General features: G+C 41.9%; 1 protein-coding gene across 8 annotated transcripts in view; it reads right to left on the bottom strand.

Moving 5' to 3' along the window:
* The window catches only part of herc1 (HECT and RLD domain containing E3 ubiquitin protein ligase family member 1), a 97,509-nt gene that overhangs the window by 15,305 nt on the left and 60,191 nt on the right, over nt 1-22,013 (bottom strand). For 4 of the 8 annotated variants that reach the window (XM_026187799.1, XM_026187955.1, XM_026188029.1 and 1 more), the window contains exons 39-69: nt 21,511-21,784; nt 21,204-21,414; nt 20,942-21,108; nt 20,628-20,744; nt 20,120-20,375; nt 17,621-17,742; nt 17,294-17,520; nt 16,707-16,975; nt 16,464-16,516; nt 16,166-16,366; nt 15,536-15,710; nt 14,967-15,234; nt 12,316-12,529; nt 11,625-11,884; nt 11,404-11,531; nt 10,854-10,990; nt 9,243-9,443; nt 9,024-9,154; nt 8,671-8,888; nt 8,422-8,542; nt 8,135-8,284; nt 7,751-7,852; nt 7,478-7,651; nt 6,954-7,253; nt 6,802-6,867; nt 4,489-4,614; nt 4,227-4,365; nt 3,849-4,030; nt 2,333-2,488; nt 1,663-1,785; nt 1,457-1,559 (exon numbers count right to left, since the gene is read on the bottom strand). In XM_026187799.1, the coding sequence (XP_026043584.1) occupies nt 1,457-1,559; nt 1,663-1,785; nt 2,333-2,488; nt 3,849-4,030; nt 4,227-4,365; nt 4,489-4,614; nt 6,802-6,867; nt 6,954-7,253; nt 7,478-7,651; nt 7,751-7,852; nt 8,135-8,284; nt 8,422-8,542; nt 8,671-8,888; nt 9,024-9,154; nt 9,243-9,443; nt 10,854-10,990; nt 11,404-11,531; nt 11,625-11,884; nt 12,316-12,529; nt 14,967-15,234; nt 15,536-15,710; nt 16,166-16,366; nt 16,464-16,516; nt 16,707-16,975; nt 17,294-17,520; nt 17,621-17,742; nt 20,120-20,375; nt 20,628-20,744; nt 20,942-21,108; nt 21,204-21,414; nt 21,511-21,784 (5,371 nt within the window). The remainder of the gene's footprint in view (nt 1-1,456; nt 1,560-1,662; nt 1,786-2,332; nt 2,489-3,848; nt 4,031-4,226; nt 4,366-4,488; nt 4,615-6,801; nt 6,868-6,953; nt 7,254-7,477; nt 7,652-7,750; nt 7,853-8,134; nt 8,285-8,421; nt 8,543-8,670; nt 8,889-9,023; nt 9,155-9,242; nt 9,444-10,853; nt 10,991-11,403; nt 11,532-11,624; nt 11,885-12,315; nt 12,530-14,966; nt 15,235-15,535; nt 15,711-16,165; nt 16,367-16,463; nt 16,517-16,706; nt 16,976-17,293; nt 17,521-17,620; nt 17,743-20,119; nt 20,376-20,627; nt 20,745-20,941; nt 21,109-21,203; nt 21,415-21,510; nt 21,785-22,013) is intronic. The other 4 variants (XM_026188193.1, XM_026187725.1, XM_026187873.1 and 1 more) reach the window with 4 other exon arrangements.

Genomic DNA, 22,013 nt, shown 5'->3' on the forward strand with positions numbered 1-22,013 from the left:
ACTGTTCCATCAGTTTGTGCAGAGCTTGGAAAAAAGGCCTTCTCATTTCCTGCCCTGTCATCATGGACCACGTTACAGCGGAGCTCTCTCAGATGGCATCGCTTGCAGAGTTTAAAAGATCTATAAACGACTTTATGAATCTGTCACTGGGAATTTTTTATGTGATTTTGTAAATCTTGGACAAGTTTCACCATTTTAGTATGCTTGTCTGAAACAGATCATGTAATGAGAAAGGGAGTCTCAAATAAAAATTAAATAAAAATAAAAGCCCAGGTATTAGCTAATATGGGCGACATGGCAGTAGGGCTGCCACGATTAGTCGACTAGTCACGATTACGTCGACGACTGATTTAATAGTCGACGTGTCGTTTGAAGCTTTGTCAAAAGACGCAGGAATAAGTAGCAGGATTTAAGAGTGTAATAACGGACTGAAACAGAAGATGGCAGCACTGCATGTACAAGGATGCCAGCTGCCGTTAAACCCCGAAGAAGAAGAAGAAGAAGCTGTGTCCCAGAATTCATAGCGCAGCCCAGCTTAGTTTCCAACAATGGCGGTAGCTAGTTAGTTTTAATATTACTCTTATTATTCTTTCTGGGTCACAAAATAAACGTTTAACATATTTTCAGGCGAGAATGTAGCTGTGCAAACCTCAAATATCTGCTCAGTTTATCAAGACACCGCATATTTTCAAAAGCGCTCCGACGTTTTCGGAGACGTCTGTTCCCCACTAGCTCGATAGCTAGCCGGGGGCTAGGTCACTAGCGCCGTGAGAACACCGGACTCCCGACAAATCGTTTTCAAACCCACCGCCGTCTTTCGCTACTCAGGTTAAATATATATGAGTCACTTAGATAACTTAAAATGTTGTTGTTTGGCTTTTTTCAGTGTTTTATTTGTTCCTGAGTAAATCAGTTTGTCTGAGATTAAAGTTATAGTTTTTACACAGCTGAATAAACGTCAAGCAGACAGCTGATTATCAGAAGTGTGAGATGCTCCAGAATATACTCCAGTGTCCTGTTATAGTTTAGATAGCAAGGAGTTTATTAAACTTCACCGAAACAATCTGCAAATTTCATTAAAATTTAATAAACTATCATCTTGTCTTTATTGTTAGTTAGCACAGACCTTAAACACTTAAAGCTGTAAGCTAATGATAGTTATATAGGAGCAGATGCTGCTGGTGCAATAAGCTGAACGATGATGATCTGATTAGTCGACTAATCGCAAAAATAATCGTTTGTGGCAGCTCTACATGGCAGCTAGGTCTGTCTTTAAGACCCCAACGTGGGTGAGAGAAAGGCTGAGAACTCAAACTCCTCAGCAAAATGTTTTATGAAGTCGTTGATCAAGTGAGCTATAAGAACATTTGCCTACAGACTGGCCTTTAACAAGAATGCAGATTTAAGGCAGTTATAGATTAACTTTGTTTTTAAACCTGGAATAAGCTAAGCTTACCTTGGCCAAACGTGAAAACCTTGCCATCTTTGGTTAAAGCCACGGAAAACTGAGTTCCACAGGCTACTTTTTTTATACCAATCCCACACAGCACGTCCACTTTCTAAGGATTTCAAAACAGGTCAGGGTCACAAACAGTTTCACTGTTTGATAGGCCAACAGATTAACTTCAGTTCATTGATCTGGCATCACAATGCAGCAGGTACCTGAGGTGAGGACTTGGCTGTGGAATTCCCAAGTCCCAGTTTCCCGTAGTCTCCATCGCCAAAGGCCCAAACCATCATTCCATCAGCAGAGACAACTAAAGTGTGGTTCAAACCACAAGCCACCTGAGGAGGGAGCACACGACAACACCAACTATCAATAGCTAAGATAAGGCTGGACAACTGAAAATAATCAAAACAATTAGAACTCAAAACTGCCCCAAAGTAGTTCCAGCAACCAGAAATAATCTGCCAAAATGTCACAACACCTAGAGCACAATCATATTACTGCAAAAACCTTAAAAAATTAGCTGATGGGGTTGGAAGGTTGGTAGCTTGATCGGCTCCAGTCTGTATGCCAAATATCCTTTGGGCACAACACTGTGTGTAAACGTGTGAATGTTAAACAGAAAGCATGTGCTCGTATGAGCTCTTTGAGTGCCCAGGCAGAGTAGAAAAGCTCTATATAAGAACCACTGAAATATTTATTTCACAGTGTTTTTTGAATGTCCACAATCAGCATATAGCACCAGTGGACACATGACGACTGATGTCTTCATATTGTTCTCCAGTATAGAAAACAGTAACAGTGTAACAGTACAGAAATCCTCTGAATGTGCCGCGTATCCAAGCATTTCACAGACACCAACTGTAACAGTAATGAACGTCTTACCTGTCCTACATGGTAGCCCTCCAGAGCAGTGACCTTCTCTGGCAGCTTCTTGTTTGAGGTGTTCCCCAGCCCTAGTCTTCCATAATCACCATTACCAAAAGTGAAAAGCTTCCCATCAGCTGTGACTACGGCCGAATGTTTGAACCCGCAAGACATCTAAAGAGTGAAGAAAGCACAGAGCATTGTAACTGAAACTGCCTATCTCTATGATGTTCTTGTTAACCCCAATAAAGGTGTGCAGAATATGGAGGAGAAGCGTGACCCAGAGAAACCTTAATAGATATATGACAGAATTCTGCAACAGCAAAGATAGTGTTGGAAGTCTAACCTTCAAGAGAAAAAACTTATTTTTGGCTCAAAGTAGGCAAACATGTTTTATTGATTCCCACAGAATTACACTGTACACCGCTCAAAAAAGATTAAAAGAACACTTCTTAAGGAGACTCTAGCCAGAGTACAACATCTGGAATACTGATCAGTTAAGTAGCACAGAGGATGTTTTTGTGTTAATAAAATCAACAACAGGGTGGCTGTGGCTCAGGTGGTAGAGCAGATCAGCTACGGAGTGGAAGGTTGGTGGTTCGTGCCAAATATCCTTGGGCAAGATACTAACCCCAAGTTGCCCTCCGATGCGTTCATCGGTGTGTGAATGTTGGTTAGTTTGCACTTGAGTTTAGAAGTGCTTCTAGGAGTGGGTGTGAATGGGGAGAATGAGGCATGTTGTATACAGCGCTTTGAGAACATCCCAGCTTCATAGGTGGAAGCCACTGACAGATGAAGAGGGGACTTTTTAGTGTGGTGGGTCCTGGTTCCTCTGGGTGCATGATGATGTCAGGTCTCATGTGCAGACAGTATGAGAGAGCAGGCTGTTCCCAGAGGATGAACTGCCATTGACTGGCCCCCACGCTCGCATAACCTAAATCCAGTATTACACCTCTGAGATATTGTGTTTTAGTCTATCTGAACCTCAGGTTGTCTCTCCAAGAGCTCAGTCATGCCCTGGTACAGATCTTGGAGGACATCCCACAGCACATGGATACACAAACTATTCAATTTAACTCCATTTTGTTGATACATTTAGATACATGTGATATATACAGTATACATATTTACTTATATTTATAAGGCAGACCTTACAAACTAGTGAGTACCAATAAAATGTATACCCGGTCACATCATTGTCTGAATTCAGCCCTCTGTACATATCCTGCATGATTTTTTTGGGTACTGTGGAATTGAATAAAATTAGTGCTGTCAGCATTAATCTTGTTAAAATGACGTTAATACCATAACCGCATTAACACTGTAAATCTCTGTTAGCGAGTTAACACAGATCGCCCCGTGCGAGGGTCTGCACGGCACTAACGCATTGATTAGCTAACTGCGCTAACGTATTAATGCCGCGCATTCCCCCCCCCCATAACCGTTAATGCAGTCATGGCTTTAATGTCATTTTAACGAGATTAACGCTGACAGCACTAAATGAAATATATTTTTAAGGAGGGTGGAGACTTACCTGGACCACCTCCTCTCCTTGCAGTGCCTCAATCTGTCGGGGTCGTCGCTGGCGGTCACTGTTTCCATGTCCAAGCTTGCCGTAGTCACCGTCTCCCCAGCTGAACACCTCGCCGCTCTCTGTCAGAGCCATGGAGTGACCATCACTGCCACAAGATGTAACCAACTGGGTCACAACAAAACCTGGTAAGAACGAAAAGCACATGACAGGGTTTATGCCACCAATCCGCTGACCCAATGTTCTTTTAGCTCTATATTTCGTGCACACCAGCTACCACAAATAATTTGCCTTTTAGCCGTTAAGCGTTCTGCTACATTCAGCTGGCTTTGTGCCTGTGTGTTTGTTACTTTTGGTTGTGTACAGGTGTTGTCATGTCACCTTGAAGAGCTGAGATGACAGTAAGGACATGCAGGTCATCTGAGTTGCCTTGTCCCAGGCGGCCATAGCTCCCCTCTCCACAGGCCAATACGGTGCCGTTGGGCTGGATCACAAAGGTGCAATTCTGCCCACACACCACCTACAAGAAACGAGAATGTGAACGAGTAATCACAGGTAGAAATAAAATACAGCTCACGCTGCTGTTTTAATTATAGAAACAAAGTTCAAAAAACAATATGTCCAATAGTTTATGTCTCTGTACCTGCTGTGCCTGAGAGAAGGAAGGGGCAATGGTTGGAACGAGGATATTTCTTCCAGCCTCTGCTAGCTGACCGTGTCGCCCTGCACCCCACAGAAACACGTCGCATTTCCCTCCGAGGTGCCAGTCCTGATCATGAACCCAAACATGAAAAATGGAAGAAAAGAATCGGGTTGAAACTAGATGTGATATTAAATCATGAGGTAAGGATTTGGTTGTTAATTTTTGAGATCAAGAAACGTGTTTGTTGTGTGGAAATATCCACCTTCTCACCTGGCCTGACATCCCTCTTACTTGCCATCACCCTTCAGTTAAGCTCACTGTTGTTAATGTTGTGATTTTGGCTGATTGAGACACTTTTTACACCATTTTACCCAAAAATGCAGAGCAAATATTCTGTGACTGTCTTACTGTTTCACAATGACCTCTTGCTCTCTTTCTGCAGTCAGAGGTATTAGCAGCAGATGAACCTGAGGTATCAATTTCAACATCCTATGTTGCCTTGTTGTCAAGTTACCAGAATTTCAGAAAACTTGACCTCTGACCTTGATCTTGAGGTTCAAGAACTTCACTGAAATTCTAATTCATCTAAGATTTTTAGTAGACACCTATGGTTTCAGTTTCAAACTCCTACATTACTACATTACTTCCACGTTGCTTCCCTGCCTGCTCGGCAGCGTGACAGCAGTACTGCATCAGGCTAAAAAAACAAAGCTATGATCACTTGTACCTAAATAAATAGATATTTAGAGCAGCGGTCTCCAACCTTTTTTGCACCACGGACCGGTTTATGCCCGACAATATTTTCATGGACCGGCCTTTAAGGTGTCGCGGATAAATACAACAGAATAAAACTAGTACCGGTAAAAAAATTTATTCATAACACACGTGAACAGACCCAGGAAAACCGAGTAAACGATAAAAACGATAACAAAATAAGGCTGAAAACCGATAAAAACCCTGAAAACTATACATTTCACACCTGAGCCTCAACTCTCGCGGCCCGGTACCAAACGACTCACGGACCGTTACCGGTCCGAGGCCCGGGGGTTGGGGACCGCTGATTTAGAGGACTGTAGTTGGATAAAAAAGGGAGGGCTGAACGGGTCACACCAAAAAGTGATTTCAACAATTTAAACTATTGTAAATGACTTGGTCTAAAATCTGTTAAATATCTCTTGATTGCCATCAGCTCATTTTGATCATATCCCCATCGCAAGGTAAACTCTGCAATCGGTTTTGGGCAAAGTGACTTTTATATAATCTATAGCAGCAGAAACAAACATAACAGTTCTATAAAGATACTTTAGCTGTAAACAAAACCATAAGTACTGATTATAATGCAGAAGATAGAGTAGGTGCAATACTGCAATCATAAAGATACTTGCAAAACGTGTTGTACTTTATCTCCCCCTGTAACTCCTGCTGACTCCACATTATTTATCAGTATAGGTAAAGACATAAAAACTATACAGAAACATTTGAAATCACTTTTTGGAACAACAAGGCAGAGGCAGTGTGTGACTGCGGTGCGTGACTGCGGTGCGTGACTGCGGTGCGTGACTGCGGTGCGTGACTGCGGTGCGTGACTGCAGTGCGTGACTGCGGTGCGTGACTGCGGTGCGTGACTGCAGTGCGTGACTGCGGTGCGTGACTGCGGTGTGTGACTGCGGTGCGTGACTGCGGTGCGTGACTGCGGTGCGTGACTGCGGTGCGTGACTGCGGTGCGTGACTGCGGTGCGTGACTGCGGTGTGTGACTGCGGTGCATGACTGCGGTGCGTGACTGCGGTGTGTGACTGCGGTGCGTGACTGGGTGGACTGCTGGCTGCTCTGAGTATTGGGGGAGCTGTAGCTGAACTGAGCGGAGAGTTCAGAGTGTGGAGAACAAATCTGAGACAATAGAGAGGGAAATGAATTTGGTTCAAATCTAAGGAGCAGAGTTATCGAGGTGAAGCTCAAGAGAGGCAGAGCAGTGTAAGCACTGGATGAGAAGCCAAACACATCATCCAAAATAACTTCTCATAATGTTCTTCTTCTGTACTAATTAATCCATTTACATGTGTTAGCTTTTGTGTTATATTTGTTCATTATTGTATTCTAATATGTATTTTAACCTTCTGTAATGAAACAATTTAATCTTCCTCTTAAACATTTCTAAAAATCCTACCTAAAATCAGAAAAATCATATGAAAATAAGCAGCTAAACTTGAAATGATTTCTCTGCCATTACTACATACTGCAACAGCAGTATAAAGCGTATAAAGCAGTACCCCCGGGAGGGGGGCCATTTATTTCACCTAAACTGTCAAAGTTACCTCTGGCCTGCAGGTGGCCCATGACATGATCTGTTCATCCATACTAGCTGACCATTTACTGTTGTCCTGTAGAAATAAAAGCAAAGGCTGCTGTTATGAGCTGCACAGGTTTTGATTACATTCTAAATTACAGTTTAATCAGCTTTGCTCACCAGGAGCAGAGCCATTTCATCTTTAGGCACGGGTTCCAGGTCAGGAACGGAGAAGGACTCGGGGAAGGCTGCACCTCGAGCAAGAGCCTCTGCCGCCTTTACTGTGGTGGAGAAACAGTCCAACCATGCCCACTCGCTGGCGCTCCATACAGCGATGCCAGACTCAGGTGGGCAGTGTCGAAGGTGGGGCGGCACAGGGGGACGGCACAGAAGCTGGTCCAGATGGAGACCTACAGCCAGAGAGGCAAGGCACTGCATGTACGGGCTGTGGACAAGCTGCTCCCCGCATACAACATGGGGCTGGAAGTAGAGAGCAAAAAGAGACATTATTAGTGTCAAATACTATTAATCTGTCATGAATAGTGCAAGTTTGCTTGGATTGGCTTTTATTTTTTTCTCAGAGTTCTCCAACACAAATAGAGCTGAAGAAGAAGGTTTTTTCAGCCCAAGAAAGAAACATGGTGATATAATCATCTAGTACAAACTCTGACTTCTAGTAGGGGCTATATCATATCTCCCTTTACCTTCTCATAGGCATACTGCTCCTGCAACATGACAGGCAGTCTCTCCAGGAAAGCTCTCATGCAGGGTGCCAAGTTGAGGCCGACCACACCTTGCTTCTTCAAAGCCGTGCGGCAGGTGGCCAGCACATGGTTAGATGCCATGAACTCTTTGGAGCAGTTCACAACCAACACATCCTGGAAATCAAGCCATACAAAAGGCAAATGAAACTTAACTGAGGACAAATACAATCATACAAAATGACGGAGACAATGGAGTCAAATGAGACAACTTGCCTTTGACCTGTTGGAGCAGACGGCCACGCCCACATCTGAGACCCAGACAATGTTCTGGACAGCCCCTGACCCAGCTACCACGGTCTGGAGTACTGAGCCATCCTGTTGGAAATGGACACACACACACACACACACACACACACACACACACACACACACACACACACACACACACACACACACACACACACACACACACACACACACACACACACAGTGTGCCATTCAGTGTCACTATAAACAGCAGCTTCATTCACCAGTGTAATTAAGTGTCATGTGTTCTTTCCATCTACATATTTCCAGTCATCTGTGTGTGTACTTACAGTATTTACATATGAACTATGTGCCTTCATTTCCATCTGTGTGTATATGTATGTTTCTTACCCGCAGGGACCAGATGTTCATGAGGCCTCCCACTCCTCCAGATGCCAGGGCCAGACCATCAGGACTGAAAGCCAGTGTTCTTACTGGAGTGATGTGGCCCTTTAGCTGGAACACACAAACTGCTCCATCTTCTGACCATCGGGTGGACTGCTGCACATCAATGATAGCACATTGAGGTTGAACAACACATTAACTTATTGCTCAAAAATAAAGCAAAAGAAACTCTGCTGCTACTGGATGACTTTGGCTAAAGTGCTTTTACAGTAGAAGTTAAAACACACAAATACCATTAACTTGGGTTTGGCTTCATTCTCCCACCATCCTTCTGAATCAGAGGAACAGGAGTCTGTGAAGTTTGAAATGTCTTGAGGAACAGTCCAGACAGAGACCAGACCATTCTGGCAGCATCTGAAAAGCATAATGATCCATAACAACTTTTTTTCCTCAAAATAATCATTTTGTGTGGAGAAACAACAAAAACGGCAGAAGTGAAATCACAAAACCCAAAACAGAGGGCGCATTCAAGGTCAACGTACACGGCGAACATGCTGAGGGGCTTCGGACTGCATCCAGGCAAGCTGCACCAGGCCACACCATTAACCAAGGAGGGGTGTCTAAGGCTCTGTAGGCAGTGCCAGCCAGAGCCCGTGTCAGAGCAGGAGTCTGGATTGGCCCACAGTTTCACAGTCTCCTCTTTAGCACACGTCAGCAGGATCTGACCCGTTGGACTCCACTTCATGCTGCTGATCGACTCCTGACAAAAAGATTTGGAATCACTGTCAGCTATAAATGTCCATCTAATCCATCTAGCTGACAGTAAAACAGCTCGCTCTTTTTGAAATTTAAATGAAAGAATCACAACATAAACAGAATGATAAAATTACTCCACCTTGTGCGCATCAATGACAACAATGGCTCCTTTATCCAAAGGTTCTTTGGATCCAATCAGCAGCTTTCCATCTGCGTAGCCAACGGCAAAAGGCTTGTCTTCACTGTACCAGGCAATGTGCATTATTGCCACTAAAGGAGAAAAAAACCTTCGGTTTTTCTTTCAGTTACACAAGTAAATATCAAAGATGTGGTTGAACCTGAAATAAAACTCTCATACCGTCTTTCCTGTAGCAGTGTTCCAGCTCTGTGCGGTGCATACCAGAAGAGTCCAGCACCTCGATGAGGCCCAGTGATCCATCCATTCGACCCACCAGCAGCATGTCTTTGGGCTCCCCACACCACAAGGACTCTGCTTCCTCTTCAGGCCAAGTTAGTGCAGACACCCAGTGAGGCTGCACATCCAAAAGCCCTTTACCACCTTGGAGACAATGAAAGCAGATCCATGATGACATTTTGTATAAGATATATCATACTTATATTGACAAATGCCCAAGTATACTTGGTTTTAATGTTCCTTTTAGGTATTTTATATAGGGGTTCTGATGTCTTTCAGCTGTCTGTGAAGGAACATGAGAGCTTCCTGCTTATACAGTTGGACAAACTCCAACACTGCAGTCTTGGAGTGAGCTGTCGTTTCTGTTCTTCCCTGCAGATTCACTGTGAGATGGATGATGACTTTGTTGCCACAATGTATCAACTTCTTTAATGCTGGGCTCACACTGTGCGATTTTTGGCCCATTTTGAGCCGATTTTTGAGTCGTGCGACCGTTTTGGCGATCGGCCCGATTTTGGCCTTCATCGTGCGTCGTGTAGTATACGTGGGGTAACGAGAAGCGATTAACACCTCAGGGTGTCACCGCAGCTTCTCACACTGCTCGCGCGCAAACACATAAACGTCGGTGATAAAGACGGAGCAGCACGGCTGTGCAGCGTGTGATCTGGACACAAGCGATGGAGGCACAACTTGTAGAACTTTGGAAAGCTCATCCGAGCCTTTTCGATGTGGCCTCACAAAATGATCACGACCACAACAACCGTGAAAATAGTTGGATTTACATGCTGCTCAGTCACAGCTGCCTGATCATGTTTTTCATTAGCAATTTAGCAAAGTTGATGGTGGTGTGTGTGTCTGTGTGAGTGACAGACAGAGAGGGAGAGCGAGCGACAGAATTTCTGTTATAACCTTCATGTTATGGAGGCACAGGGTGAGCACTCGGGTCGCATCAGAGCATCGGGCGGTATAGTGTGAGACCTGCATCGTGACATACCAACTTCTAACCCCTGCGAGTCAATCGTGCAGTTTGAGCAGGAGCTGAATCGCGCGACTGAAAAAAAAATCGCACAGTGTCTGCCCAGCATAAGAAAGCATGAACTGCTTCTTTTTATGCAAATGCAAAATTATGTTAAAAAAAACAGTCAAAAAAGACGAGGAGGTTAAAATTTCAGTGGCCCTCACCTGTAAAACCATTCCTTTTTTCGGGGGTTTGTCTCATTGTTGCCCTTCTAGTGTACCTGCTGATAATTCATTAACACCAAACCAGGTGAAAGTGATTACACCTTCTATTAACCCCAGTAACAGCTCTGGACAGATGGTTCACAAAGCCAGGTGTATGGTGAGGGGCAGAAAATGATGCCTGGAACACATCCGGTGACCATTCAGTTTTATTTTTAATAGAAGGCCTCTCATTCATATGCTGCAGGCCTCCGTCACCAGTGATACGAGGTGAGCCACAGATTATAGTGAAACAAGTCCTGCAAAACTCAGTGAAGCTCATCATTAACATATTCAATAACCCCCAGAGAAGACTGGACAAAATGAACTCTTTACCATTAACTTGCCAGATGTTGACCATTTTCTCCATGGCAGAGGCGAGATACTTTCCAGTGACACTCCATGCAAGAGGTGACAGGCAAGGATCGCTGGGAGACCCCAAACCAGACATTCCCTCCTCCAAAGAGTCGTCACTAGTGAAAGATAAGATAAAAAAACAAAGTTAGAACTGTATTGAAGTATCTGACACCTTTGGGAGCACTCAAACTTATTTAAAGTCTCATCTAAAAGAACTTTATACAATGATGAAAACTATTTTTTCTTTTGTAAGGAATGATGTGTGATTCTGTGAAAGAGGCTCATGGGACAGGAGCCTTCAGGACCTGCCTCAGCAAACTGCCAAAGGTCAGGTTGGTTCGATTCCTTGAGAAACGAACCAAAAACATTTGTCCCACAGGGATCGTTAAAAGGCATCTTAATTCTCAAACTGGTAACTGAGTTTCTGATGGAGAAAAAAGATTTATTGGGGGGAAATAAATACAAACTGGACCAATTACAGCAAGATGTCTCTGTTTAGCTGTGTGGGATCCTTAAAAAAAAACCTTACTCCTTATTGAAGACGCAGGTCTGCTGGAGGGTGTACTGGCTCTTGGTTACGTTCCATACTCTGACCGTCCCGTCATTGCCACTGGTAGCCAAAAGGCCTTTCTTACTGCACCAACCACATGTGATGACCTGAAGCAACAAGAGGAGGATTATTTTAACTACCAATCAGAAATGGTGCAAACAACCTCACTGTATAATACAGAGAAAGACCAAACTACCGACCCTGCTCTGGTGAGCCTCTAGTTTGATAAAGGAGCACTTTCGCAGGTCCCCTGCCATGTCAGCAAAAGTCTGCGGACGGTTCTGGTTGTTGTCGCGGTCGTGGGCGGCCAGAGTGCGAACTAATTGCTGAGCACCCCACTGGCGATGCTGCGAGGAAAGCCGCGAGGACAGGCAACAAGCTGCCAGAGCGTTGGCCAGCTCCAGAGGGCCTACAGCGGAAGGATTATGGGAAGGATGGGCATACAAATGCGCAATTAGACCTGCTCGACACGGAACACAAAGTGACAAGAATGCCCGGTGAGTGAAAGAAGGAGCAACGATGAAAAGACACAAAAAGCACAAAAAATGTGAATATACAGAAGAAACTGGCACAAGCAGATGAGTTATGTCACTACTACATGAATTAAACGAATACGTGTATGACTGGTATCAGCACCAGGAAGAACATTTTAGAATAAGCAGAAGAACATAAGAGCATCACAGAATCACTGTTCTTCTGAGTATAAAGTATATTTATGTGAACACAAACCACATTGAAATGACTTTTCTTTAAATATTAAGAAAAAGTAACATCATAATATACCAATATGAGATATAACTTCAAGGTAATCAAGATCAATTCCATGAAGTAAGAGAGAAACAATGACAGACGAAATGACATGGAACGGCCTTTTCCTCAGAGTCTACAAACCTCTTTTCTCCATATCAGCCTTGTCATAAGCAGGTCTCAGTCTGGCCCCTTTATCTGCCAGGAGGGCCACAAGGGCCTGAGTCACCACAAAGTTAGGCGACGTGACCAGCTTGTTCTCCTCGGCCACACCACGCAGAAAGCTGGGCAAGAACTTTCTCTGGATGGGGTCGTCCACCGTTGTCAGATTCATGCCTGTAGCTGCAGAGATCAGGTTCTGGATAAGAAAAGGGGGGAAAAGCATCACATCAATCAACATTTTTAAAGTGCAAGAAAGCTGAAAGGGGAGACGTGGATAATCTGTCTGATGAAATCTGTGCAAAAGTCACAGCTGCACCCCACACCTGCTGCTCAACCTACAAATGCATTTCCTTACTAATGTTGCACCTTTTAATGAGACATAAACAGGCTTTCCAATAGTATAAGATTTATTCATTGTCAAAAAGCATTATTAAAATAAATAAGTAATCAACCCAACATACATTTCTTTACTTTCTGTGGACTTTATCACACCACCTCTGTATAAACTGATAATGACCAAAAATGTGGATTCATAAGACCTGTTGCTCTAGATTTTCAGACCAGTTCTCATATGAATTAGCAAACCTTAACCTTTTCTCCCAGTTTCCCTTCTTTGGCGATCAAGGATGGCTTCCTGACAGCCACCTTTGCACTGAGACCATTTCTGATGAGGCACTGGCAAACAGCAGATGGATCAACTGAACACCACACCATCTCTTTCTTTGTAGGTCTTTACAGGACTTTTCCTATTTCTTAAGGCTGTGACTTCCCGGTACAGTTCAGTTTACTCCAATTTTTGAAGGACACACTGCACACCACACCAAGACTTTAACTGAACAAACACACACATCCACACATGTGCAATAACACTAAGTGCAATAATCTTTTCTGGCATCGTTGTATTTTTACTCAGTTGTATATAGCATTCGTATTCTATTTTTATCTTATTGTATATTTTTATTCTATTTTATTCTACTGTATATAGTATATTATTTTATTCTATTCTGTACAGTTGTGTACTGTATTTATTCTTATTGTATTCTAATTTTTGCGTCATAACTTTTGCACTGTCCACTTCCTGCTGTGACAAAACAAATTTCCCACGTGTGGGACTAATAAAGGTTATCTTATCTTATCTTATATGCTATATATATATATATATATATATATATATATATATATATATATATATATATATATATATATATATATATATATATATATATATATATATATATATGCTATATCTATATATATGCTATATCTATATATATGCTATATATGATATATATGCTATATATGCTATATATATATATATATATATATATATATATATATATATATATATATATATGCTATATCTATATATATGCTATATATGCTATATATATATATATATATATATATATATATATATATATATATATATATATATATATATATATATATATATATATATATATATATATATATATATATATATATATAGCATATATATATATATATATAGCATATATATATATATAGCATATATATATAGCATATATATATATATATATATATATATATATATATATATATATATATATATATATAGCATATAGCATATATATATATATAGCATATAGCATATATATATATATATATATATATATAGCATATATATATATATATATATATATATAGCATATAGCATATATATATATAGCATATAGCATATATATATATATATAGCATATAGCATATATATATATATATATATATATATATATAGCATATAGCATATATATATATATATATATATAGCATATAGCATATATATATATATATATAGCATATAGCATATAGCATATATATATATATATAGCATATAGCATATATATATATATAGCATATATATATATATATATATATAGCATATAGCATATAGCATATATATATATATATAGCATATAGCATATAGCATATATATATATATATAGCATATAGCATATATATATATATATATAGCATATAGCATATATATATATATATAGCATATAGCATATATATATATATATATATAGCATATAGCATATATATATATATAGCATATAGCATATATATATATATAGCATATAGCATATATATATATATATATATAGCATATAGCATATATATATATATATATATAGCATATAGCATATATATATATATATATATAGCATATAGCGCATATATATATATATATATATATATATATATATATATATATATATATATAGCATAGCATAGCATAGCATAGCATAAAAAAAAGAGACTTTTTTATCCATGTCAAACTATGTCATCTTTGGCATTTTTTGCAGACTCGTATAAAAGAAATCACATTAAATTAGGTGCTACAGGCTGCTGGTAGCAAAGTACCTAAAGATAAAAAGGGGTTCTGTTCAAGTTGTCAGTTACTGCATGTGTAGATTTCCACATACGGTATTTGAGAGAATAAAACTTCGATGTAATGGTATGTTTGACAAGGAATCTTTTCCTTTTGGACTGAACAAATTTGGGGAATCTCATCACCCAGTGACTGTGTTTTCAATATCTAAGCTGAAAATCAAATCAGTCATCAGGGAGATACTGGGGTGATGATACTTTACCTGAGTGCACAACTGAACTAGCAGCTTGGCAGCATTGGGACTGTTGGAGGCAAGACAGCCCACTGCTGTGCTGAGGTAAGCCAGGCAGGAGATGGGTTTGCTCGTCTTGGTGGCCCCACGGGGCCTTTCAGCATGGCCTGGGCCTGTGGACGAACTGGTGGAAAGACCAGCTCGGCCCGCTGCCGCCAGGCACATCAGCCTGACTAGAGTCCTAATGTCAGTCAAACCAAGGGACTCTAGACCTGCTGCGAGGCTGCAGCTTGATCCGCTGAATGTGTGGAAGGAGAGAAGAGAGAAAAACTAACTTATTGTTCTGGTTTCTGTTTACCTGTCAAACACAATTCATAAATATTTAAATTAATATTTTATCTATGAATACACAACCTCATCCAAAGGGTTGAAATAGATGTACTGTTGTTATTATGAATACTCTCACGGCATGATTATTCACATAATATCATATTTATTGACAATCCCACCCAGGAACATAATGAATTTCTGAATTCTAAAAAAAGCTTGTGTACCTTATTTAGGCTAAAAAAGTATTTCCAGCAGATACAAAAGGCTACCTGACGGATAGCAGGGACAAGGCTCTCATCACCATTGTCCTGGCCAGCAGCACCTGAGCTGCAGCGGTCACCCTCCTCAGTGCCATCACTCGGTCATGGGGGTTCTGTAGGGCTGCTGCCTGCTCACCGAGGGTCACCCTACCAGAAGAACTCTTGTCCACTGAGGTCTGACAGCCTGAACACACAAACACACACTCAGTTTACTGCCACTACAGTCACAAACACCCAACTTATAAAGATAAGGGGCCAAGTTTGCTTGACTGTACCAGGGCGAAACGCTCTAATGGCATTAAAACGACTTTCATGTGAAGACTGAAATTAAAAGGTGTGGACACAGTTATTTTTGTGACCTCACATCTGATCTGATGGTGAATTCGTGTGTTTTTTTTCTTCGTATCTCAGGTTAGATCCCTGCAAAGTATTTTGTGTTTAACGGCAGACCTGTCTTTAATAAAATCCTGCACTTCACCCTAGCATCATCCACATAGTCACCACACAGTTTTTAAGGAAAGAGTTTGGCCTTATATCAGGACATGTTGGTTCTATTTTAGCTGGTTCATTGATCTGAACTGCTTTGCTGCCCAGGAGAGGAACACATCCCCTACACGGTAATTACTGATGTTTTCTAACCTATCTGTAGTAAAGTCTCCTCCATGCTGTTGGTTGCCGTCACCATGGCAATAGAGGCTCCCAACGGGTCACTATCTAGAAACTGGACAGCCTCGGGGACAATCCTGCGCTCGCTCAGACCCAAAGGGCCAGCCAAAAGCTCAAACTCCTCCTCCCCTGTCAACTTCTCATCTTCATCGACGTCCAGCATGTCCCAATCCTCTGCAAGACCGAAAGACAACAGAGTTTAAAATTGAAGGAAAATTCTAAATCTGTTGTGTCAGTTCAACGCATCACATCCACAGTCACCGTGCGTTACCTTCATAAACACTGTCTTGCTTTCCCAGAAGGTCGGGAGCCTGTCCCTTGTATCTGAAGTCACACCACAAAATAAAATCACACAAAGATTCTAATATAATATAAATAAGTGCAGAAATATTTTTTATTATCGTGCTTTTCAATAGATTTTTCCCCTAATTTAAAACATCATTTCATTGCAGAAGTGTAAAAATCTAATCAACTTCCTGTTGCTTTGTCGGCTGTCACACACAGGAGTGCACACCTTTCCACAATGGGGACTTTGGCTTTGCTTTTGATTGCCAAGTACTTCTCTCTGCAGCCGCCACACAGCAGATAGTAGGGGTTTCCACTCCCACACTCCCCACCGAACCAGCCATCCACGTAGGAGCCGTTGCTGCGGTAGCCTTGCCGGTTGGCGCTGCGCCCACAGCCCGGGTGGCTCTTCTTCATGTGCTGATTGAAATTGGCCACGTTGGCCTCACACAGCTCGCACACTACCACTTCATCTCGATCGTCTGTCTCACACACGTGCTGTGAGTTGATGTACAACAGACACGAAGATGTTTTAGAGAAACAATACACATTCATGCAATCTAATCTGAACCTCTGACAGATATGAATGAGCAGCCAGTTATCAGTACTGAGAATAAAGATCGAGTTATCCAAAACATGAATTTCATTAGTTGCATGATTTAAAGTTTCAGGGGCAAAGTCCTAATGCAGGAAGATTTCATGGGTAATGTTTAACCAAACAAATGGGTTTATTTCAACGTGCATGGAAGTTTACTCGACGCAATAAGTGATGAAGCGAAACCGCAGAACCGTGATGGCAGCTCTAAAGTCACACACCCATGTTGGCCAATCCAGTACCTCCGGGATCCACATTCCCAGAATGTCAGTGTCACTAGCGAGGTCTTGGCCAAACATGGCCTCCATGGTCTCCTCATCAAGGTCCATCTCCAGCTCTTCATCCAGGTTGAAGTCATAGAGTGCACCTGGGTCTTGTTGCTGCTGTAAGGACGAGACCTCCCGACGTGACTGGCTGTGGTGGGCCTGCACTGAGCGGTACAGTCCAGCTACAAAAGAATCAACGTTTCCCATGAGCTTCTGAGCGGAAGATAAACGTTCACTGTCTTGTAAAGAAAGGTAGGATATACACTTGTGAAATATTCTCACCAGCACGAGCCAGCAGTGTGCGTGCAGCCAGGTCAAAGCGGTGTTTCCTGCCCGCAGCAGAGCGGCCTCTGAGTGGGGCACTGCTGGATGCAGATGCATTGTCCTGCTCCAGACCTTCAGGACTAGAAGACAAAGTATACACACTTTAGAGTATTCATAGTCGCAGAGTAGCTGACATTTTGCAGAAAAAGAAACACACTCAATAAACACGTCATCTCATCTCGTGTCAGGGAAGTAGGCTGGGCACCTCTGTTCTGTGTTGGGGTGACTCTCAGTACTTTCCATTTCTCAATTGGGAGGGTTGTAAAAGCACCACAGACCTACATTCTCTAACTTCAGACACAGCAGCATTTTTTGTCGTCAGTTGAATTAAACAGTGAGTTTAAGTTTCAAACAAGAGAAAATGCATCTATGTGAGCGAGCTCTAAATACTTAGAGCAGCTTGGCCATAAATATCACGCTAAGTTTTAATGATTAAAAAAAAAACAACAACACTTGGGTGCAAAAATGTGAAATTACTTTGGATTTTCTCTCATCTACACAGGTTTAAAAGGAAACGTACTCCCTCAAATATATACATACACATTACTAATATTGGTTAGATGAGCCTTAGCAAGACCAGATGCTTTTGGTGACCATAGACAACTTTCTGACACGATTATAACTAGGGCTGCTCGATATAACGATATATATCGGATGATGATATGAAAACGTCTGTCGTGGTGTCTCAAAATAAACTGTTTACGGTAATATTTTGTCATCGTTCTGATGGACACTGTAGTGGCTGTATTCATTTCTTAAAGTTCTCTCTTTCTCTTCTATTTAATATAACCACACTACGGACGGACAAGCGCCTGTTTTTATGCGTTGTCATTAGCAACAACGACGGTAACAGCATCGCATGGCTCCGCCGTCCGTTTGATTATTTTCCGCATAAACCTTTCAAAATAAAGCTGAAGATCCTGTCGAGATTTTTCAAAATAAACTGAATTATGTGAAATAGCATGCAGAGTGTTTACGGACGAGAAGCTAAAAAGAGCCGTCAGGTGCTAAAAAATAAACCTTAGAACAGGCCGTGTATAAGTACTCACGAAGAAAATTGCGGCCGTTTCAACTTATGTAACACTCGACTCCAGCTACACGACGCCCAGCTGGAAACACTTCACGCAAGTTGAGTTGCTCGAGATTCACAGAATTTACAGAAAATGTAAAATTTTGTGATACATGTCGCTGTCGGGACATGAGACAATAAATGAGATTTTGGTCATATCGCACAGCCCTAATTATAATTGGATATTTGACGCTGTTCTTCACAGAACAGTTCATTTAATTGAATCGATTTCTCAGCCTCGCCCGTCGGGCTATATGATAACCCGACGGGCGGGGCTGAGATAGATTTTGGTCGCCCGACCGGAGATATCACTAGCTCCGGGACATCGGGCTAGCGATTTTGCGAGCCCTGTTTTGTGTTTTTTCACTTTAAATTGGTTTAAAAGGAAAAAGCTGAAAATTTAAATAGTTAAAAGTTGAAATGTGAATAGTTGGTTTTTTTATTATATGATTTATTTATTACATTTTATGTGGCGTGAATAAATAAAAGTATAGTTACGGTGGCCCCTACAGACAAAACACGTACAAACTCCAAAACACATACAAAACACAACAGCAGTGCTCCAGGATGCTAGGGGGCAGTGTTGAGCTTTTGTTACTTAGTGGCTACACAAGCCAGGAAGTACCAACGACCGGATTTGGTGTGTGGTAGTAACAGGTAAATGAATTTTAAATTATTTGACTATATATGAATGCTTGTGTATAAATACACAAACCATACACATATGCTTTCAATTGTGTAATTTAAGTGATCTAGTAGCTCTGCTTTGGAAGTTCAGTTAAAGCTAGAAATGTGTTTTGGAGTTTGTACGTGTTTTGTCTCTAGGGGTCACCACATATATTTATATATAAACATATATAAATAAAACCACTTTCTTTTTTTACATTAGTACTTCCTTTTGTGCGTAATTTTATATTATTGTTAATAATAAATTAATTAAAGCAACAAAATAACCCGAAGAGCCGGTTGGGAGCCGAAAGAGCCGGTTCTCCAAAAAGAGCCAGAAATCCCATCAGTATTTCTTAGATCTTCACGGAGTTCCTTGGACTTTTCCATTTTTATATCGAAAGGGCGAAGCTATCAGTTGTCAATCATGATCAATAATAAGGAATGAATAGGCTACTAGTTAAAAGACTCAGTTGAATGTATGTTTGATCCTGTGTGGATTGGAGAAAATCCCAAATAAATTCAAATTTGTGGACCCAGTTTTTTTTAATTCATTAAAGACGCCTGGAATAAGAGCAGTTACTGTGACATACATGTCCATGATGAGTGTATGTAAACTTCTAACCACAACTTTTAAACATTACTTATCCTACTACTACTCTACTTAATTACTGTTGTAATTAAAATGCAACACGCTGCGAGCAATGAGCATCCTGTTGTACCTTTCGCTGAAACCTTCCTCCACTTCGGAAGTGTCTGCGCTGGCTATGACCCTGGGAGAGCACAGATATGAGTTTTTATCCAGAGACTTGGCTCCAGTGATTGCTGTGGCACCAGGACAGGACGAGTCGGGGGCTTCACCGCTGACACCGCCGCCTCTGGCGTGGGGCTCATCGTGCTCATCCTCCGTTCCTGGATGTTCGATCATCCACATGGCTAGCACGGTGATGTTCTGAGCATCTACCTCTCCTCGAGCACCTGGGATAAAAACATATAACAGGTCGACTATTTGTAGGGGAAATCTTGTTATGCCACGTCACAGACACGTAATGACGCACAGAAGCTTTGTTACACAGGATGAATTGGTAGGGAGCATTCTGAGAACATTCAAGATTTTAGGTAGAAAAAATAAGTCAACATCTTGATTATTCCTGGAATATAATCTTTTTACCCTGACTTCATGTATTTGTAAATGGACAACAATGGGCTGGTTACTGCAGATAGACTGACCAGTGGCTTCCAGAGCTTTAGTGATCTGGCGCAGGGAGAAGCCCATCTCCAACAGAGGCACAGCAATCGCAGGTGGAGGGGGAGACGTGGACAGTCTGCTGCTGGGGTCCGACAGGGCTGAAGGAAACAACAATGACATCATCATCATCGGGGTCAGGCGGCTGAATACAGTATCAAAAGATGAAAAAAGTAAAACGGAATTATATTAAAATATCTGTTTGTGTTTTCTATTTTTTCAACTTTTCCATAATGGATAAGGTCCAAGCTTTCCACAGGCCAACCAAAGAATACTCCTTGCAGTTTGGCATACTTACAGGTACCTGTTCTGTTCTGTGGTCTGGAGGGCTGGGAGTCCGGAGAGGTGAGGCTCTGTCTGCGGCCAACCTCGTCTGACGGAGAGGTCGGTAGGGATGATACTGGAGGAGTCTGGGCTCGACGTGTCGGAACAAGAGTGGTGGTGGGGTAACTGGAGAACATTTGCCTGCAGGTGGATTCAAATAATCATCTGGCTTTAATCCCACACGGAAACAAGGCTACTCGTTAGCACTAGCTAAATAACAATATGTGCCATCTGACCTCAGGAGGCTGAGAGGCATGACTCCTGGAGACTCCGAGGCAGGGACGGTCTCTGTATCAGTGACAGGTGTGGTAGCCGTGGTAGTGTCCTCCAGTGAGGAGCTCATAAAGGAGGTGGTGCTGGAAGCTGACGGACTGGTGGTGACGGGGGTTTGTGCCAACTGTTCCCCCTCTGTAACTTCCCCCTCACCTTCAGGTTCACTTCTCACACCTGTGAAAGAGATAAAAAAATGATCATTTGTAGCTTTATTCTATGTGGCTTGATTATAAACTGGACTCTGAACTGAAACTATCTGCATGTTCTCACCAGCCTTTGCTTTCCCACCACTAGGCTCCTCCAACAACCCATTTACAACCAGCTTGTAGATCATAGCCTGCGCCCTCTCCAGGTCTGCCAGTCCCAGGGCTCGCTTGATGGGGGAGCGCATTACTGCCCGCTTCACCATGTGACGCATGAGGAACTGCAGAGCTGCCCGCATCTCCACCTCGTCCTGGTATACTGGTGAGGTGGCAGCTGGGTTTCCACTGGTGCAGGTGTTCAGATCAGCGTTGTGCCCACTGGGGGTTGCTTCTGGTAACACCTGGAGGTCAGGACAGAACTGGTGGTTAGAAATCTCGTAATATTTAACTGAGATCTGTTTTTGATTTCACCAACTTCAGACAATGTATTTACATATGTACTTAACATACTTTACACATGGTGCAAACAACCAGAAACGTTCACATTTCTGTAGAAGTCAAAGATTTCCTGTAAGAATTCCTATGAACTGCACAGCACACCAAGTGCATGGACTGCTACAGCTTAAGTAA

Source organism: Astatotilapia calliptera, chromosome 1, assembly GCF_900246225.1.
Source record: "Astatotilapia calliptera chromosome 1, fAstCal1.2, whole genome shotgun sequence".
Lineage (NCBI taxonomy): Eukaryota > Metazoa > Chordata > Actinopteri > Cichliformes > Cichlidae > Astatotilapia > Astatotilapia calliptera.